This window comes from Pelmatolapia mariae, linkage group LG8 (genome assembly GCF_036321145.2).
Source record: "Pelmatolapia mariae isolate MD_Pm_ZW linkage group LG8, Pm_UMD_F_2, whole genome shotgun sequence".
NCBI lineage: Eukaryota > Metazoa > Chordata > Actinopteri > Cichliformes > Cichlidae > Pelmatolapia > Pelmatolapia mariae.
The window spans coordinates 30560140-30576445 of record NC_086234.1 but is presented as its reverse complement, the minus strand read 5'-3'; the positions used below and the strand labels follow the sequence as shown (position 1 = coordinate 30576445).

At 44.3% G+C, this 16306-nt stretch overlaps 3 protein-coding genes across 5 annotated transcripts in view; 1 reads left to right on the top strand and 2 right to left on the bottom strand.

Moving 5' to 3' along the window:
- zgc:171971 (uncharacterized protein LOC569690 homolog) overlaps positions 1–16306 on the top strand; it is a 29097-nt gene that overhangs the window by 6302 nt on the left and 6489 nt on the right. The window contains exon 8 of one of the 3 annotated variants that reach the window (XM_063481804.1): positions 7891–7994. The exons of 1 other annotated variant lie outside the window; for it this stretch is intronic. In XM_063481804.1, the coding sequence (XP_063337874.1) occupies positions 7891–7911 (21 nt within the window). In that variant the 3' untranslated portion in view covers positions 7912–7994. Of the gene's footprint in view, positions 1–1034; positions 2153–7890; positions 7995–16306 lie in introns of those variants that run through there. One more of the 3 variants, XM_063481803.1, reaches the window with a different exon arrangement.
- On the bottom strand, positions 2625–9412 carry tfam (transcription factor A, mitochondrial). The gene is made up of 7 exons (XM_063481805.1): positions 8645–9412; positions 7922–8064; positions 6543–6613; positions 4851–5000; positions 4559–4654; positions 3892–3948; positions 2625–3808 (listed from the first exon to the last, which is right to left on the bottom strand). The coding sequence occupies exons 1-7, from the start codon at positions 8725–8727 to the stop codon at positions 3542–3544; spliced, it is 867 nt and encodes a 288-aa protein (XP_063337875.1). The 5' UTR covers positions 8728–9412; the 3' UTR covers positions 2625–3541.
- ube2d1b (ubiquitin-conjugating enzyme E2D 1b) lies at positions 9845–15356 on the bottom strand. Its single transcript, XM_063481806.1, has 7 exons — positions 15172–15356; positions 14340–14403; positions 13631–13662; positions 13274–13351; positions 11955–12060; positions 11651–11744; positions 9845–11552 (listed from the first exon to the last, which is right to left on the bottom strand). The coding sequence occupies exons 1-7, from the start codon at positions 15193–15195 to the stop codon at positions 11507–11509; spliced, it is 444 nt and encodes a 147-aa protein (XP_063337876.1). The 5' UTR covers positions 15196–15356; the 3' UTR covers positions 9845–11506.

Genomic DNA, 16306 nt, shown 5'->3' with positions numbered 1-16306 from the left:
AAGGAGAAAAAAGAACTCCCCCCAGACTGAGCTCCGACAGAGAGATCAGTTTGAGAACAGAAAAAAAACACCTCAGCGCATAGCACATGAAAAACTCTTAATACACCATAGAAACACATGACAAGCAACAGGGGTGAGTAAAAGGTGAGAGCCCGTGTAGACAGCACATCCAGGCCTGCAGCATATGCGCTGGTCCCCTTTGATCCACCGTCAGCATCGGGAGGAAATAAGCATCAAAGGAAGGGGAGGGGGGATGAGTGTATATCTGCATGGCTCTGTGTTGACACCCAGGTTGTGCTCCATTCAGTGATGAGGGTCAGACCTTAAATACTGATCCGTATGCTTCCTGGGTCTCATTTCAGGGGCTCATAAGTAGATTTTCTCATGTTAGTCTTTCTGGTTTAGCAAAACTGTGCACCTACCCTTGTCTACTGGAAGGATGTTGATGTTGTTGTCATTACTAAGTGATGTGAGTGCCTTCCTCTCCTCCATGCTGATGTTGGATGCTGGCTTTGCATTGCTGCTCTGCTTCTACAGCTGCAGCGTTGTTGTTTCTGTGGCTGGGATCAGTTCCACTACCAGGATTTGTCAAAGTTCAACCCTTTTGAAAGGATGTGATCAGTCTGTGTGTCATCCTCGGTGGGGCGTCCTTCTCTCTTCTCGACATGTTAGAGCAAACCCCGAGCCTTGGCTGAATGATATCAGTCAAGCTGCCACACGAGGAAGGATCAGCTTCAGGCGTCTCATGTTGGCCCTACCGTCAAAGAACTGTAAAAGCTGAAGACAGGAAACATTTCACTGATATTTAAAATACTTCTCACAAACCTCATGTCCTTCAGTACAGTTGATTATTATCTGAAACCCTTTGATGTTTCTTCAGCTTCTTCTGAAGAAGGTTGCCACATTCAGAGAACATATCTGCTCAGAGGCTGAGGAGCAGCACTGACAGCAACACACGAGCGTCCACAGTGAAGGAAAACAACCATTCATTATGTCACTGCCTATTCAGACGCCATCTCTCCCTCTTTCTGCAGCAACTGGTGTCTGTGCGTCTGTGTGATGGGCGGACTGGAGATATGATGGTGCTGGGAAACGTCCATCACAAACTGGTTTTATCTCCGGACTTCCAGGCTTTACTGGGCCAAGCTGCATCACAGCAGCCTCCGGGCCCCTGAGGGTCTCCCTGCAGGTGACCCGTACACACTGTAGGAGGAGAAAGTGCAGTAAATGTGTTGGAAAGAACAGTCTGAGGGTACACTGCTGAGAGAGTCACCATCAAGGTAACATGCATCTGTGTTTAAATCCTGTGAAGTCTTTGAAATGAATCTTTTTAAAACACAGACGTTTCCCTCTCTGGGATGAAGATATCAGCACAGTAAAATGGACCATGACCCATCAGCCTGCTGACCACAAGGACCATCATAGTGTGTCACTAACACAGGCTGACACAAGGCCTGATACAGCAGTACAGTGTCTGTATACTGAGCTGTAGTAAAAATGTCACCACAGGGTTTTTTCCCATTTAAAGAAATAATTGTCAGAAGTGTTTCATTGGTATTAAAGTGATGCAGATGTGAGGCTGGGCGCTGGTTCCAAACGTGCACAATCTACAGTTAGCACCAAATCACAGCAGTCGCCTCAAGGTGCTTTATATTGTAAGGTAGACCCTACAGTCACCTGTTACCATGTACGATGTGAAACATTACAGAACGCAGTCGTCCTAAACAGTGTGGCACAGCAGCTTCTGCAATGACCCAGGATGTGTGAGACTCCTCCCACCAGAGGATGGCTGTGGGTTTCTCTCTCAGACACATGGCTGTGTCTTAATGGGGACCAGTGCCTGCTGAGTGGTTGGATTCAACAAGTACCTAACCACCAGATGACACCACCTGGCCCTCTCTCCTCCACCACCCAACAAACAGCCTGTTACTGAGTGTTGCTTTGAGTGTCTCTGACTGAACAGCTGGTATATTAGTATCAGCTGATTTGTGTCTGGTGCTAGAACATTAACCTTTATAAATGAGGTCATTTGTAACTTGTCCACTGTACATATGTATGTGTAGTCCACTGCAGCAGCCTGGTAGGAGCGAGAAGCCTTTCTGTTGAACCCAGGTCTCTCCTGTCTGTCAAAGTAAAACTTTATATAAGCAAATTGTTTTTGGTTGACTTTTTTTTTGACAGGGAAGCTCGGGGACCGTTAGAGCTTTGTGTTTGTTATTTTGGCATTGCTCACTGCTGACGTCAATAAATGGCTGCATAGCGTTTTGAAAAGCGCTCAGTCTTGGCTCTTTCGATTTACCCCTCGGCCAAGAACGTAACAGCGTTTCAGGAAACGAGGAGCTGAAGAACCAGCCTGTCAGAACAGCAGGTCATTGTTAATCACAGCGTTCCTCATTTGTTCGACGCATGTCTTGAAATCTTCAGAGCCAGAAACTTCAAATGTTGCATGAACGTGTCACACAAAGAACCACAAAGCCCTGAAAGGTGAAGTCAGTAACACCGATCACTGTGAAACACCTCGTCGCTGCAGTCATACAACTGACTCGTGTCATGTTGTATCCTGCTGCCTGACACTGGGGGCTTCATGCATACATGCACAATCATTTCAGGCCATTTAGAAGAAAACTGTATGAAGGTTTATTGAGGGGAAAAAAAACACCATACAAGGAAAGCTATAGTAAAGCAGGATGAACATGGCAGCACAGAGTACTGTACACTCTACAACACAAAGCAGCTATCAGTACTACACTATGCTCTTCATAATAACAGAACAGACCAAATGTGGATTTTGTTACCGGACGTTAGCAGAGCACAGACAGAGTGTAAAGCAGCTGGTTTCATTCAGGGTCACAGACAGCAGGACGTCACATGTTAAAGTTGCTACTGAAGCAACACGCGTGACATAATGACACTAAAATTCAGTCAGGTTTCTTGCATGTGAACAGTGGTGCTCTGATCTCAAGAGGAAATGTGGGACCGCTCCGAGCGTTGCTTTTAAAGCTGCACGCTCACCAGCACCAAGTATGGATTTATGTCATATTCAGGTTCAGGTAGAATCAGTGGACCTTACAGGACACATTCAGACTAATACATTGTTGTAGGATTTTGTGTGGATGTGTTGAAATAAAAAATGCAGCCCACATTAATCCTGCAGGTGTTCTAGGACGGCAACAGGAACCTGTTTGTCCCCGTCAACACCACAGCGGTACACGTCAGCGCTCCGACACCGACAGGTTTGCTTCATTTGGCTCTCACACTTTTAAAGTCAAACTTGGTATTTTACTACTCCACCTAAGCCTGGAGGAGTGAGTCTGCATCACAGGGAAGGACTCAAACTCACAGGTACCTTTTTTTACAAATGCTGCCATCGCGGTTTATCTGGAGACATCAATGATGCGGATCTGTCTGAAGGTTATCAAAGTTTTGTCCTGTTGAACCTAAAGAGCTGAGACAGCTGGGACTTTGTGACTTTCAAGTCAGAGAAAAGCGAGGCCGAGCTCCGCCCCGAGCCATCACAGCTCCTGTCACCTCTGGATGCGTCTTATGTCTTCTTGGTGGACGGCGGGCTGACAGTTTTCGCTGATCTGCTTTTTGTGGTCTTCTTGGAGGGTTTTGACGTTCCCGTGGCTTTCTTCACAGTTTTAGCCTTCTTTGTTGCCTTCTTGGCTTTCGCAGCAGGTTTCTTCTTGTTAGACAGGGTCCGCTCTCGGATCAGGTCTTCTCTTCCGATGTCCACCATGTGGTCCTCCCACGACTTCATCTCATTCTTGTAGCGAATTTTGTCATCCTCAGCGAGCTGCGTGTAGACCTGTGGCACAAATACAAATGTCAGAGGACCCGACAGCACTGATTAGCATCCAGCTACAAGGATGAAAGGTGCGTGTTGCCGACCTGTTTCTGATGGCTGAAGAGATTCCTCCAGTCCTCTAACAGCGACTTCATCTTAGCCTGAAACAACGACAGGAGCAACTATTGGCCAAAACAACACTGCAGTGTCTGCTTAGCTACTGACCAACACAGAACAAGAGAAATGAATGAAGCAGCTGTCAGGGTGCTGCATCAGCACCCTGACAGCTGCTTCAGTTTCACCTGAAGCCTCATCTGTATTCCATCTCAAACTGGCATTTCCATTTAGTCCAGTTTCTGCAGGTGCATTTCATGTCAGAAACTCTGGCTCTGTGTGTTTGCTGATATGGAAAACACATCCATACCATCATCATATAAAATAACCTCATTTGTACTGGTGCTAATCTTTTTTCCGCTCACACTAGCGCCTCCTCCTGCTCCTCACATCATCACATCATCTTAAAGGAGCTGATGTTACGTGGTGTTACTGTAAAGTGCAAGAGAAGCTTCCCAGCAAACATCAAATGTGACAGACGGAGAGAAGCTCCCGGGGTAATGTCCCACCAGCTGACTGCACTACAGATCTTCATTAGTCATCTCTGCCGCGCCAGCGTGCCGGCATAAACACCAAACACTGAAACTCTGATACCTGCTGCAGGTTTTTAAATCAGGGTCACACTGACGCTGGATCAGTGCACGTGTACTTCCTGACCTGAGACGTAATTCCTTTAGCCTCCTCAAAGTGCTCCGACATGAAGATGTTGAAAGGAGAGCGAGGACGTTTGGGCTTCCCCAGGTTTGTCAACTCCTGGAAAACAAACACAAACACACGCACAGTAAAACTCTGCACAGTTCACGTTCAGTGCCTTAGAGAGTTTGAACAGGAGAAGCTAAGGATTGAACTACCAACCCAGCAAACAGCGGACAGGTGCTCACCCTCAAACCCACGATGAGTGCACAGGAGATAAAAACCTGCCTGCTCTGGTCCCTTCTGTCTTTCTTACCCTCTTCTTGCGGATGGCCTTCCTCTTGGCCCTCCTCTGCCTTTTCTCCTGGGCTTGTTCCTGCAGCTGTGCAGGAGTCAGCTGGGCTTGATAGCGCTCTAGATCCACCTTGAACTGTTCCCGGGCCCGGAGAGAAGCTTCCTGAAACGGCTACCAAACAAAAGACTCGGGTCACAACAGAGATGACTTTTCCACTTTCACTGCTGGTAACGATGTGCTATTGTTACCTGTGTGCGACAAATACAACCTGACAGAAGCATATTTTCATTCATCACAGTTCCACGTGCCCGCCTCGAGCTACCGAAGCAGTTTATTAGAGATGGAACGGCTCGTCAGAAAAGCCCGACCCGCTCAGGTCACTCAAGTCCAGTGTTGGTCAAGTTACTTGAAAAAAGTAATCAGTAACTAATTACTGATTACTTCCCGGAAAAAGTAATCCCGTTACTTTACCGATTACTTATTTTCAAAAGTAATTAGTTACTAGTTAGTTTTTAAAACATGATTTATCCCCTAAACAGGTGATAAAGTGATAGATCTTTCAGCCCAATTCTATTTTTTCTGCATAATCCATCATATAAAATGTAATCAAATGAAAAAGTCTCTTTTTAAAACTTGTTTTATTAGTTTTAATCTTTTAACTTTATGCATCAAGCAAACATTAAATTATATGCAACATTCCCTGACTGGAAGAAATTTGTTTAACATTTAAACCTATTTTCTGCACATTCCAGCACATAAAATAAAATAGTTTTTTGTGTTTACACTCAGTCTTTCAAATAGATGCAAGTGAAACACAGCAGAAAATAAATAAAATCAAAGACTCAGCGGTCCTGTTGCTTTATTTTCACCTGTATAGCAGGCGGAGGTTTGCCCTGGTGCAGGTGTGCTGCAGCGGTCAGTGGAAGGATACGGCAGTTTCACATTCCAGCGGCAGCGCACTCGGTGCTTGCTCGGACGTTTAGGGGTTTTTTCGCTGTAAAAAGAAGTTTTCTTCCACGCACAGCGAACACTAATGTTTTGTCACTTTTTACAGAATCAAACTCAAAGTAAGGTCAGTACTTCCACGCTTTAAACGCTGCACGCTCATACTCTCTCCCGCACTCGATATATGATCCATTGTTGATCTGCACACAGCTGTTGTCACGAACGTCGCACTCGCTTACGTCATTGTCATGAGACACTCTCGCAAAAAAAATCACGGTTTTAGTAACGCAGCGTGCTTACGGGAAAGTAACGGTAATCTAATTACCTTTTTTGCAATAGTAATCCCTTACTTTACTCGTTATTCGAAAAAGTAATCGGATTACAGTAACTGCCCATCTCTGCTCAAGTCTACTTTTCACTTTATGTTAACGGCCTTTGCCTTTGATGTTCTTCACATCTTCCTGTTTTATTTAATGAGAAAATGTTTGGAAGAATGACAGTAAATGTATAAATACAGCGTATAAACTTCAGGCTTTATATTCTAAACAGGCCCAAAAGTTCTGGATGACGATCAAGAAACTTTATTCTTTTAGTTAAGATGTGGCAGAGAATGACTATGAATGTACTTCAGAGGAATTTAAGGAAACGACTTTAAACATTGTCGTGTGTGACGTGTAGTCCACGACCAAAACTCGGTGCTACGACCCAACCATAGATCTGGTGAACTGTTGCACCCCTACAGTTTATACACACAGAGAAATGAAATACCTGTTTCTGTTCTGGGCTCATTGATCTCCACTGCTGGGCAATCGTCTTAATGAGATCCACTGCTTTGATTTCTGAAGAAAATAATGATCAAATGTTTAATGACAACAAAAATGCATCATTAGAGGAAGGACAGAGAAACTGTGACTGATCTAGAGTAGCTCACAGAGCTGCTGTAGCCACACAGGCTCATTCACAAACTGTTCATCCAAACAAATCTGGGAGAGAGGGCCGAGCCGGGAAGCTGACACACACCTGTGTCACATCTACAGCTCTGCACTGAAAGGGACTTTGGCCTTTAAAGGCAACAAAGTGCAGCACAACAATCTTCATAACCTCGTTTTCATGGTTGTTAGAAAAAGTCACTGAAAGTAACATCTGCCAGTGTGGGCCTGGTCCACTCTACACACCCAGACTGTGACAATTAGCCACAATTCACTGTTTAGTTTTCCATCGTTGTGGAAGACAACATGGTCAGTGTGTTACTGGACAATCCACACGCTCTTCTTTGGACTGATCAGGTCAGTGCTGTGGTGCTCCTCGCTGCCAAACACCCTGCAGCAACAAATCACGACCAGCTGCTGGAGCCGAGCCGCTGACTCTTCTCACTGATATTTTAGAAAGCATGGATGCACTTCCATCCACAGAAGTGTGCACAGGCTCTCCTCTCCCCCCTCTGCTTCACCACCGTCATAACTACAACACGACTGTGGGAGAAATACTGGACGCCATCATGGCTGCTGTTTCCATCCCATCCACCCGCTAACCTGGCCCCACGTGTTATCTTTATCCACGCTGTGCTGCGTGCCAGTGCTTGATTAATTTCTGCTGCTGTGCTTTATTTTGATGTGTATGTCAGAAGGACTGTGCAACAGTCTGAAGCCATCCCTCGTTTCTTTCTGTTTTGTTTCAAAGGACCAAAACAGGCAGCTTTCATATTCATTTTCACTGCCTTTGCTGTAGCATTTTCAACTTTTAACTCTGACCTATGAAGTATTCAGGCACAAAGAGAGAGGCCTTGCTCAGGGGATTAACCAGCATTGCATCTACATACATCAGGCATGAAACATTACTTCCAAACTAACAGGGTGATTGCCAAGGAGCCATTAACCATAGCAATGGCATATATGCACATGGTGTGCAGTGTGTCCTTAAAACCAGCTATATATACTTTATGCCCATGTAGACTGCACGTTTTAATAAATCGACACATCTTCTATATTCATTTTCTGTAGCAAAATACAAAGAGTAGTGTCTTAAAGCCTCAGCCCATCACTGTCATTTAACTGCTTTCATATACACGAGGTTCAAACCTTTTCCTGTCTGAATTTTTACATGTCTGCTCATTCAGGCTGACCAACCTGCAGTGTGACAGTGCATACCTGGGTTCTGTCTGGCCACGATCGGCTTCTGTTGCTGAACATATCTCATGTATCCGTTCAGAGGTCTCTTTGGAGGGGAGCGGGCCTCGGAGGTCAGACACTTCACTGGGCTGAAGAATGCAGAGGGCAGCACGCTGGTACACCTACAGGGAGGCAACATAATGACAACAGCCATCTCTCTCGCTTCTCCATCACGCTTTATTCGACATGGACTATTTCAGGGTTCAGAGCTGGACTCTAAGTCATGCCTGAGATCTGTGAGGAACATTTCTACTCAACATGACTGTCAGTGCATGTCTGACTCTAACACTCATTTCTGTACCGCACAGTGTGCTTGTTCACACAGCACACTGCTAACTGGGTGACACTTTACTGTCCATGTTAAAGGAAGACAGCATTAGCTGCAAACACTGCAGCACTGCTATGTGTGAGCTGCAGCTACACTGCGTTTCCTGTCGGATATGAAGAGCACAGAGCAGCTGACGAAGCTTCAAAGCACTGACAGCAAACGGGAACTCTTACAAGATGTCTGATTTTCTGTTTAACAAACGGTATCAATAACCGAAGGCCATGTTTCTATTTACGGCTGCTTCATGCTACGCTTACGTATGCTACCATCACCAACACTCATTGTTCTAAAACACGATGTTCAGCGAGTTTCACACAGCAGACTGCAGGGTCTCTGCAGCTAGCTAATGCAACACATAAGCTTGGGTTAGCTACCTTGCCAGAGAGCCAGTGCAGGAGAGCACACTGAAGGACTTAGCCAGCAGGCTAACACCTGCTGTCAGCAAGTACGGAGCCATGTCGGCGGCAATCAGCGTGAAAGTCTGCAAACAGGGGAGCGAAGAGCAGACGCGTTGTCTCTGTGCTCATGCATGCGAGGCTGTGATAACGCTGGAACCCAGGGAGCCGTCACCCTGCCCACGGACACGCACCACCAACTGTCTACCAACAAAACGCGCCTTCACTCTCTCCCGGTGGATTGTGGGAAAAGGTCAACTGGTTTTTTTTACTTCCTGTGTTGAAGCTTTACTTCCAACAAAGCAGCAAATCAGCTTTAAAGCACAAACAGACTCAAAGACAAAGTGGTCAAAACATCTTTAAGACATCTGAAGTCATCTGATGCTCATTTTGAATTTAAACGAAAAGGTGTGCTTGTACGTCACTTCCGTTTCCGCCTAGTGTTCGGAGGGCTCGATGGTTGTTTACAATGAGTGTAGTTTCAAAAGGAGATTTGGTTTAAGCTGTTGTTAGATTCAACCCTGTTAAACGCTCCCTTCAAAAATATAAGAGCGATATAGAAACATTTACTCAGGTTTTACGGAAACATGTCGTTTCATCTCATCACAATGAGTCCCAGAACGTGTTATTTGGTTATACTGACTTTAGTGAGACTCTCATGGTTTTTACCTCATTAATCAAACACCACATCCATAAATGTAAGTTCTCCACTTTCAGGAGAGAAACACAACTCTGTGTTCCTCTCACAACAAGAAAGCTTTAAAAACCATTAATATTTGTAACATTTTAATGTCTTTATTTAATTATTCAGTCCCACCGTTTTCCCCCTTTTCATCTGTATTTCTATCCTTTTTGTTTAATTATACATACTCCTCCTCTGTATTATAATTTTGCAGTACAATTGTAAAACCCGTTGTGTTATGCTTGTTAAAAGTTTCTGTTGAAATAACGTTGGAGGAAAAAAGTGCAGTTTCTCCCAACGTTTCCCATTTTCCTAGCAACATATAAAGAGATGGATGTTGGCTTAAGACTTCTGCACAGCATGTTTGACTGTGCTTCCATATTCTCTAGTTTCATGTAACACTAGCCAGCACACAAGGCAGTCAAAAGTGCAATAAGAGCACCACATACAAAGTGTCTTGCTCGTGTCAACATAAAGCACCGAGTTACACAATCATGTCATGATAGTAACGGTACTATTCTTTAATCCAGTACAAAATGTGCCACACGGGCCTCAGAGACACAGGTAGAAAACTTTACACAGGAACAAAAAGCAGGGTCTTTAGCCTTTGTTACGATGGAGTGCAGCTTAATGAGGACAGTGTAAAAAAGCTTCTCACTGGGCTGAAGGCCTGATTGTTGTACCTGTGGAAATCCAACATCACAGCTACGATCAGGGGACAAGAGCACATCGTTTTAATGAGAGCTTTGCACTGTGATGACTCCAATCTGAATTCAAATAGAAAAAATCATTCCAAACAGACTGAATACAATATAGGTGTTGTCAACAATAATAACAATAATAACAACAATAGAAGAAAACAGCAACACATAAGAAATCGCTCCCATTTTCAGGACCACTGCCACAGTACATTGTTTCATTTCAATCAACTTGGTCTGCTACACCGACATCAAGACTCCTCCGTAAGCCAGCACATCGATGAAGTGACGACGCAAAGAGAATATTATTAGTATCAGTCAGTACTGTTGTCTGTTGGAGGGCCATACATATTTCACATTCAGCCTTCAGTGTTTCTTCCTGGCTGCTGCTTCATGCAGCGCGAAGCAGAAGGTTGGATGATGGAGCCGCCTGAAGCTCGTGCTCCAAAGTTTTCCAGGACTTTTTCCTGTATTACAGAAAAGGGATTTGCATTTCTTTGCAATACTTCTGCATTGTCTCACACTGTGCATTACATTCTGTGTGATCTGTACGAGAGGTTCGTATACAGAGGCTGTAAGGGACAATTATACAGGAAGGAGACATGACGTGACTGTCCTGCTATTGGTGCTCACATGCTAATAGGTCAGTGTCCAACAGCATGCTGCTGCTTACTGTCAGAACAGCTAACTGAATGTTTTCAGTAGTAACCTGGAAAGATCCAAAGCACCATCAGCTCAGACAAAGAAGCAGCCAACAATAACCACACATCAGGCACAGCCTCAGCAGCTACATCCAGCTGTGCTCACAGCCAGCAGCTCCACGCTGTCCCTCATCACACAGTGTCTCACATCATCTCTCCTCTCTGCAGCCAATGAAGTATTAGCCTTAATTGGCTGTGTCCAACTGGACTGGATCAACACAGCAACAGTTACAGTAATAATGTAAGGAACACAAAAGTATTGTTAGGTAAAGTAACACAGGAGTCGACCTAAGACGTCCCGCTGCGGCCCTTCTGGATCTCCGTTCACAGCACTGCTGACGTGGGCTTGTTCCCGTTTGGCATCTGGTGGCATTTCTGTCCTCTCATTTTATACTTGTACTTAAAAATGAAAGAAAACAATCTGTAATAGTCATAAATGTCACAAATGAACCGTCCGTGGTGCAATAATAACATGCCAAACGTTAAAAATGCCCAAGTATCCACTGAGTGCGCACAGGCAGGCTGTGGCCTGCTCCGAGTTCGGCTTCTTTTCAGGAAAAACAAAAATAAACCCCAAAGTAATGTAGATGTTATCGGCCTCGGATTAATAACGATGACAACAGTTCAGTTTGGTGGAAGTTAAGTAGGATTATTTGATGAGTTCGTACTATAATTTCAGTGCGTGTTGACTTTAAAAAACAGATGGGAAAAGAAAGAAACTAAATGTCAGCCTGTCGTTTTTGCTTTGTGCTCATCTTCTTTACATGGCGTACTTCTGGGTCCATTCTTTTGCTAGTTTGTTGTATCTGAGAAGAGAAAAAAGACACAAATCGATGACAACATCAGACACACTCGATTTACTAAAGACGTCAGCATGCGTGTGTGCACGCGTGTGTGTATTCACTTGTCTTTGTCGTTCTTGTAGATGTGTGCTATGTCTGGCACCAAGGGGTCATCTGGGTTTGGATCACACAGCAATGAACATATGGACAATAAAACTGCAAAAACAGGTGAAAGGATCCCATCAGTGAACTGAGGACAGTTTCATTAATCATGAGTTCATTGTCGAGTGTGTAGAAACGACACACTTCAGTTAACATGGGGCAGACGTGACGCTGTGTGGGAGCAAAGGGAGGTTCCTCGGCCCTAATCATACGATCCATAATGTCACTTTTTAAAATACAGACGACACACACACATCTGATTACCTTTAGACACCGTTAGTGCCGGAGACCACTGTGACCGCAGGATGTCCAAGCAGATGCTGCCGTTGCTGTTTATATTTGGGTGATAAATCTTTGTTGTAAATGCTACCTGGATTTAAAAAATGAATGACGTTAGTAACATTCAGCGAGTGGAATAACTGAAGTGAGCAGGTCCTGAGTGACACCTTCCTCATCGTCAAGACAACTGAAGCAACTACCAATGAAAGAGCAGGATACTGTTTCCAAAGTAACCCAAGCCTGTAACGTCCACTACCCACCATGACATCATGACAGCGACACACAACACGACTTCCTGTGTGGAGTCTGGGCACAATCGTGGATTTAAATCAAATTTGCAGTGCAGATTTTCAGCTTTGATTCAGTGGGCTGAACAACAATTATCTGTTTGAAAATCACAGGCTCGACTTTCAGAGGCTCAACAGTAAGTGGACAATTAAGTGACAAACTCAAGCACAGCAGCTGTTCATTTACTGACGACAAACGTACATGCACACAGATACACAAACAAGCAGAAGCAGTTAAAGACCAGGAGAGAGCCTGGGATCCTGTTAATGTCAAACTTTTGTTAAACCTTTTGAATTAAAGCTTAAAGCCTGCACTTCAGTCACATCCTGTTTGATTTAAAAGCCACACTTGCTATCCCAGGTTAAGTTTAGTCTTTTTATTTGTCAAACTTTTCTTTTCTTTTGGCACCAGGATTAGTTCATGTGTGGGAAACCTGCTTAAAGAGCTTTATTCAGGTGTCCAGCCACCGTGGGCCAGAGATTCTCCCAGTTTCAACTCTGCTGGAGCAGTGAGCAACATTTTTCCAAAACACACTCCCTTATTTACTTATCAAATCAGCCAGTGAGCCTGGTACACGTGCCCAGGAGAGATCACTCCTAGTAGGACAGAAATGTCTCAGGACAAAAGTGAACAGTTTATCTTCCAAGCAGACTGCCACCGCCCTCCAGTAACTCTGACTAAAGTAATAACACATATGTACAATATGTAAGGTAGGTTATACAATCTTCCCACCAAACACACTGTGTTTGTGGTTCTTCCTGTGTGTGTTTGCACAGTCACCCTATACTAACTAGCTGTGTGACAGACTAGTGACCCATCCAGGGTGTACTCTGCCCCTCACACCATCTCACTTCCTTTCCTGCCCCGTATGACCTTAAAATGGATAAGTGGTTAAGAGGGCGGCCGTGTGGATGTGTTGCTGTGTATGTATGAAATGTGGCACAGTGATGAAAGTCGTCAGCTCTGTGAGACAGGAGATCTAGCAGCATGACAGGAGAAAAGCTTGGGGCTCTTACCTTTGGTGGCTTGAATGGGTAGTCAGTAGGAAAGTGAATTGTGAGAAAGAAAACTCCTCCTTGGTACGGACTGTCACCCTGACAAAAAAACACTTCTGTCAACACAACAGTGAAAAGATTCAGGTGGAATCAGTCGGCTCACTCCTGTCACCTTCAGCCCAGATGAACAAACTGGTTGGTACCACTTCTCATTTGTCTAAATTTATTTATTTTTCTATATGAGAATAATTTTAACGCTGTAACAAAGAAATGTCCCAAATATGGGATAAATAAAGTATTTCTCATTATTTCTGATGCATTTTAGTGCAGAAAACATTATGAGAGAAGAAGAAGCAAATGGCTTAGCATGACACTCACCGGGCCCATTATTGTTGCCTGCCAGTGAAACACTAGGAGCAAGAAACAAAACAGAGGCACATATAAGAACGCAAGCTGTACATTCAACCAACACAATGTTCAGAGGCCATCATCCATCACGTTACACGTGCTGTGTGTACAGAGCACAGTGCACACTGTGTACTGTGTCCACAAAAGACAGACAGCTGTGCTTTGTCATCAGCCTTACTCTAACTGGCCGATTACAGGGTGACTAACAGCCGTCGCTCCCATTTCCCAGTTAAAAGATAACCTATGGAACAGCTCATAGTTAACCCTTTGGAAAACCCCTGGCTGTCCATTCAATTTTAAATTGGTCCTAGACACAGCAACACAGTCCAGTCCTGGGGTGTTCTCACTGTGAAACAGCATAGGGTGCACGCATACTGTCACTTTCAGGCGATCAGGATGGAGTTCCAGCCCTCGGCAGAGGTCCGGCTTTCTAGAAGCTAGTCTGACCTCTCTGCAGAACATCCTAGTAAATCTTTTAGGACCCTTCTTTAGCCAAATGAAACATTTTCTTCTGATATCTACTTGACTCGTTCTTCCACCCGCTCTATTTTATAACTGACCCTACCAAAAAATAAATAAATAAATCCTCTTGAAAACTGTTTATGTTTTGCTTTAGATTGTTAAGATAAAACGTAGAATGACACATTTAGGAACTATGAAGAGCAGGATGTGAACTCACTGTCATCCCCCACTGGTCCAGCCGAGCACTGTGCGGGAGGGTCTCTCTGCAGGTCCTGCAGCTCCTGGTCAACATAACACAAACCAGTCTGTGAGAGGTTTGACTGAACATCATGTGACACGGCAGTTTTAATGTGAATCAGCTGGAAATGCAGAAATCTTTTTCTTCATTAATGGCAAATACCATCCAGGTATCGCTACAGTCCCCACTAGGCCGTTAATACAAGCATCAGTGTGTGTGTGTGACTTTGTTTCGACAGTGCGGACCACCGAAAGAAACCACCACTGTTATATATTTGTAGTTATTATAACTCCTGTCAAGACTTCGAGAAGCTCGTCTAACCCACTTTGCCTTCTAACGTGTTATTTCACTTTTCCATTATAACTGGTAGTCCTCTCCGTGCGCCCTCAACAGTCCACAAAGGAAGTGAACTTGTCCACACTACAGAGAACCGAAAGAAATGAACTCCGTGCAAACTTGCCTGGTCACTGCAGTCCCAGCCCTCACTACAAGCTGGACAGCACAGCTTCTGACACAGAGACAGGCTAACATGGAGGGCACAAAGAGGGTAGTTAATGAGCTAACTGCGCTCTTTGGTCATTTGTTAGCGAGCTAGCATGAAACTTTGAATTTGTCAGCCTGCTGCGTCCGTTAGAAGAGATGTCAGCGGCCCCATTATTATCAAAAATGTGACGAAGTTTGAGCGGAGTTGTTTCAAAGCGGGGGGAGTATAAGATCTGTATGAATACACCTTTAGCGAAAAATAAATCCTATCGTTAGCCTCTGCTGTGCTATCTTTAGCTGGCAACCAAAGCTAGCTTGTTAAACTTACCTTCTGTATTCTTTTCAGTGCCATGCTAACTGACGCAGTCCGCTCCTGTGCTCACTCCTCGCTCGTGTTTGTAGGATTATTGCTGGCCAAGTCAATGGTTGTAGTTTGTTCCCTGAGTACTTCGACAGCCGGGATGTGTTTGTGTTTTTATAAAAACCTCTTTTGTTTCCGCTTTCTTCTGTTTACGGTCGTCCCCTCGAAGTGGATCACGGGAAATGTAGTTCTGAATGTGCACTATGCTTGTATCTCAGAAATTACCCTTATTTAACTTAAGGAAGCATCTGAGGTACCTTTAGTTCTTGCCTTTCAATGCTTCATCTTTTTAATCCACTACAAGCTGAACAAGTCGTCTGCTGGTAGAAGAACACTAGTTTTTCTTGTTGTTCAGAAATCAGAAACATCCCACAGTTCCAACCATATACTGCTTTCACCTTCGTCATGTGATGAAATGTAATATGTATTTAAAACAAAGTTTATTTGCTGGAGGACTGTTATTTGGTTACATTTCTTTACATACACTCACTGGGCATTTCATTAGGTACACCTCTCCATAACACAAACATCTAATCAGCTAATTATATAATCATATAATAACAATCCAGTGTATTTAGGCACGTATACATGATGGAGACAACCTGGTGAAATTCAAAGCGAGCATCAGAATGAGAAAGAAAAGCACGGTGATGGTGTTAGGTGGGCCGGTCTTAGTATTTCAAAAACTGCTGATCTACTGGAACTTTCCCCACACAACCATTTACAAACCAGGTCGTCAGAAGACCTGATCAAAACTTAAAGTGGCCTACAGCAGCAGAAAACCACACCAAGCGCCACGTCTGTAACAGCAGGAAACTGAGGCTACAGGCTCACTGAACTTGAACAATAGAAAACATTGTCTGTGCATCCTTTTATGACTGCAATTTACCAGTCTTGGCTCTTGGCTCGTCGGGCAGGATAAAAAACTGCGAGCTCAAATCCTCTGAAACCTGAATATAGTTTCTTGAACATAACAATGTGTTCACTCAAAATCACCAACAGTCCCCAGATCCAACAGAACACCTCTGACATGTGGAGGAATGTTCACATCATGGATGTGCGCCCAACACATCTACAGCCGCGCCATAGCTGCAGCACCCTG

Excerpts from the sequence above, each read along its gene's own strand:
- tfam (XM_063481805.1), bottom strand. The coding sequence starts at position 8,727 with ATGGCTCCGTACTTGCTGACAGCAGGTGTTAGCCTGCTGGCTAAGTCC. Across the intron at positions 4,655-4,850 it reads AGGCCATCCGCAAGAAGAGG|GAGTTGACAAACCTGGGGAA; the intron begins GTAAGAAAGACA and ends TTTGTTTTCCAG. Across the intron at positions 3,949-4,558 it reads CTAAAGGAATTACGTCTCAG|GCTAAGATGAAGTCGCTGTT; the intron begins GTCAGGAAGTAC and ends TCGTTGTTTCAG.
- ube2d1b (XM_063481806.1), bottom strand. The coding sequence starts at position 15,195 with ATGGCACTGAAAAGAATACAGAAG. Across the intron at positions 14,404-15,171 it reads CACTGAAAAGAATACAGAAG|GAGCTGCAGGACCTGCAGAG; the intron begins GTAAGTTTAACA and ends TATGTTGACCAG. Across the intron at positions 11,553-11,650 it reads TACAAGAACGACAAAGACAA|ATACAACAAACTAGCAAAAG; the intron begins GTGAATACACAC and ends TTCTCTTCTCAG.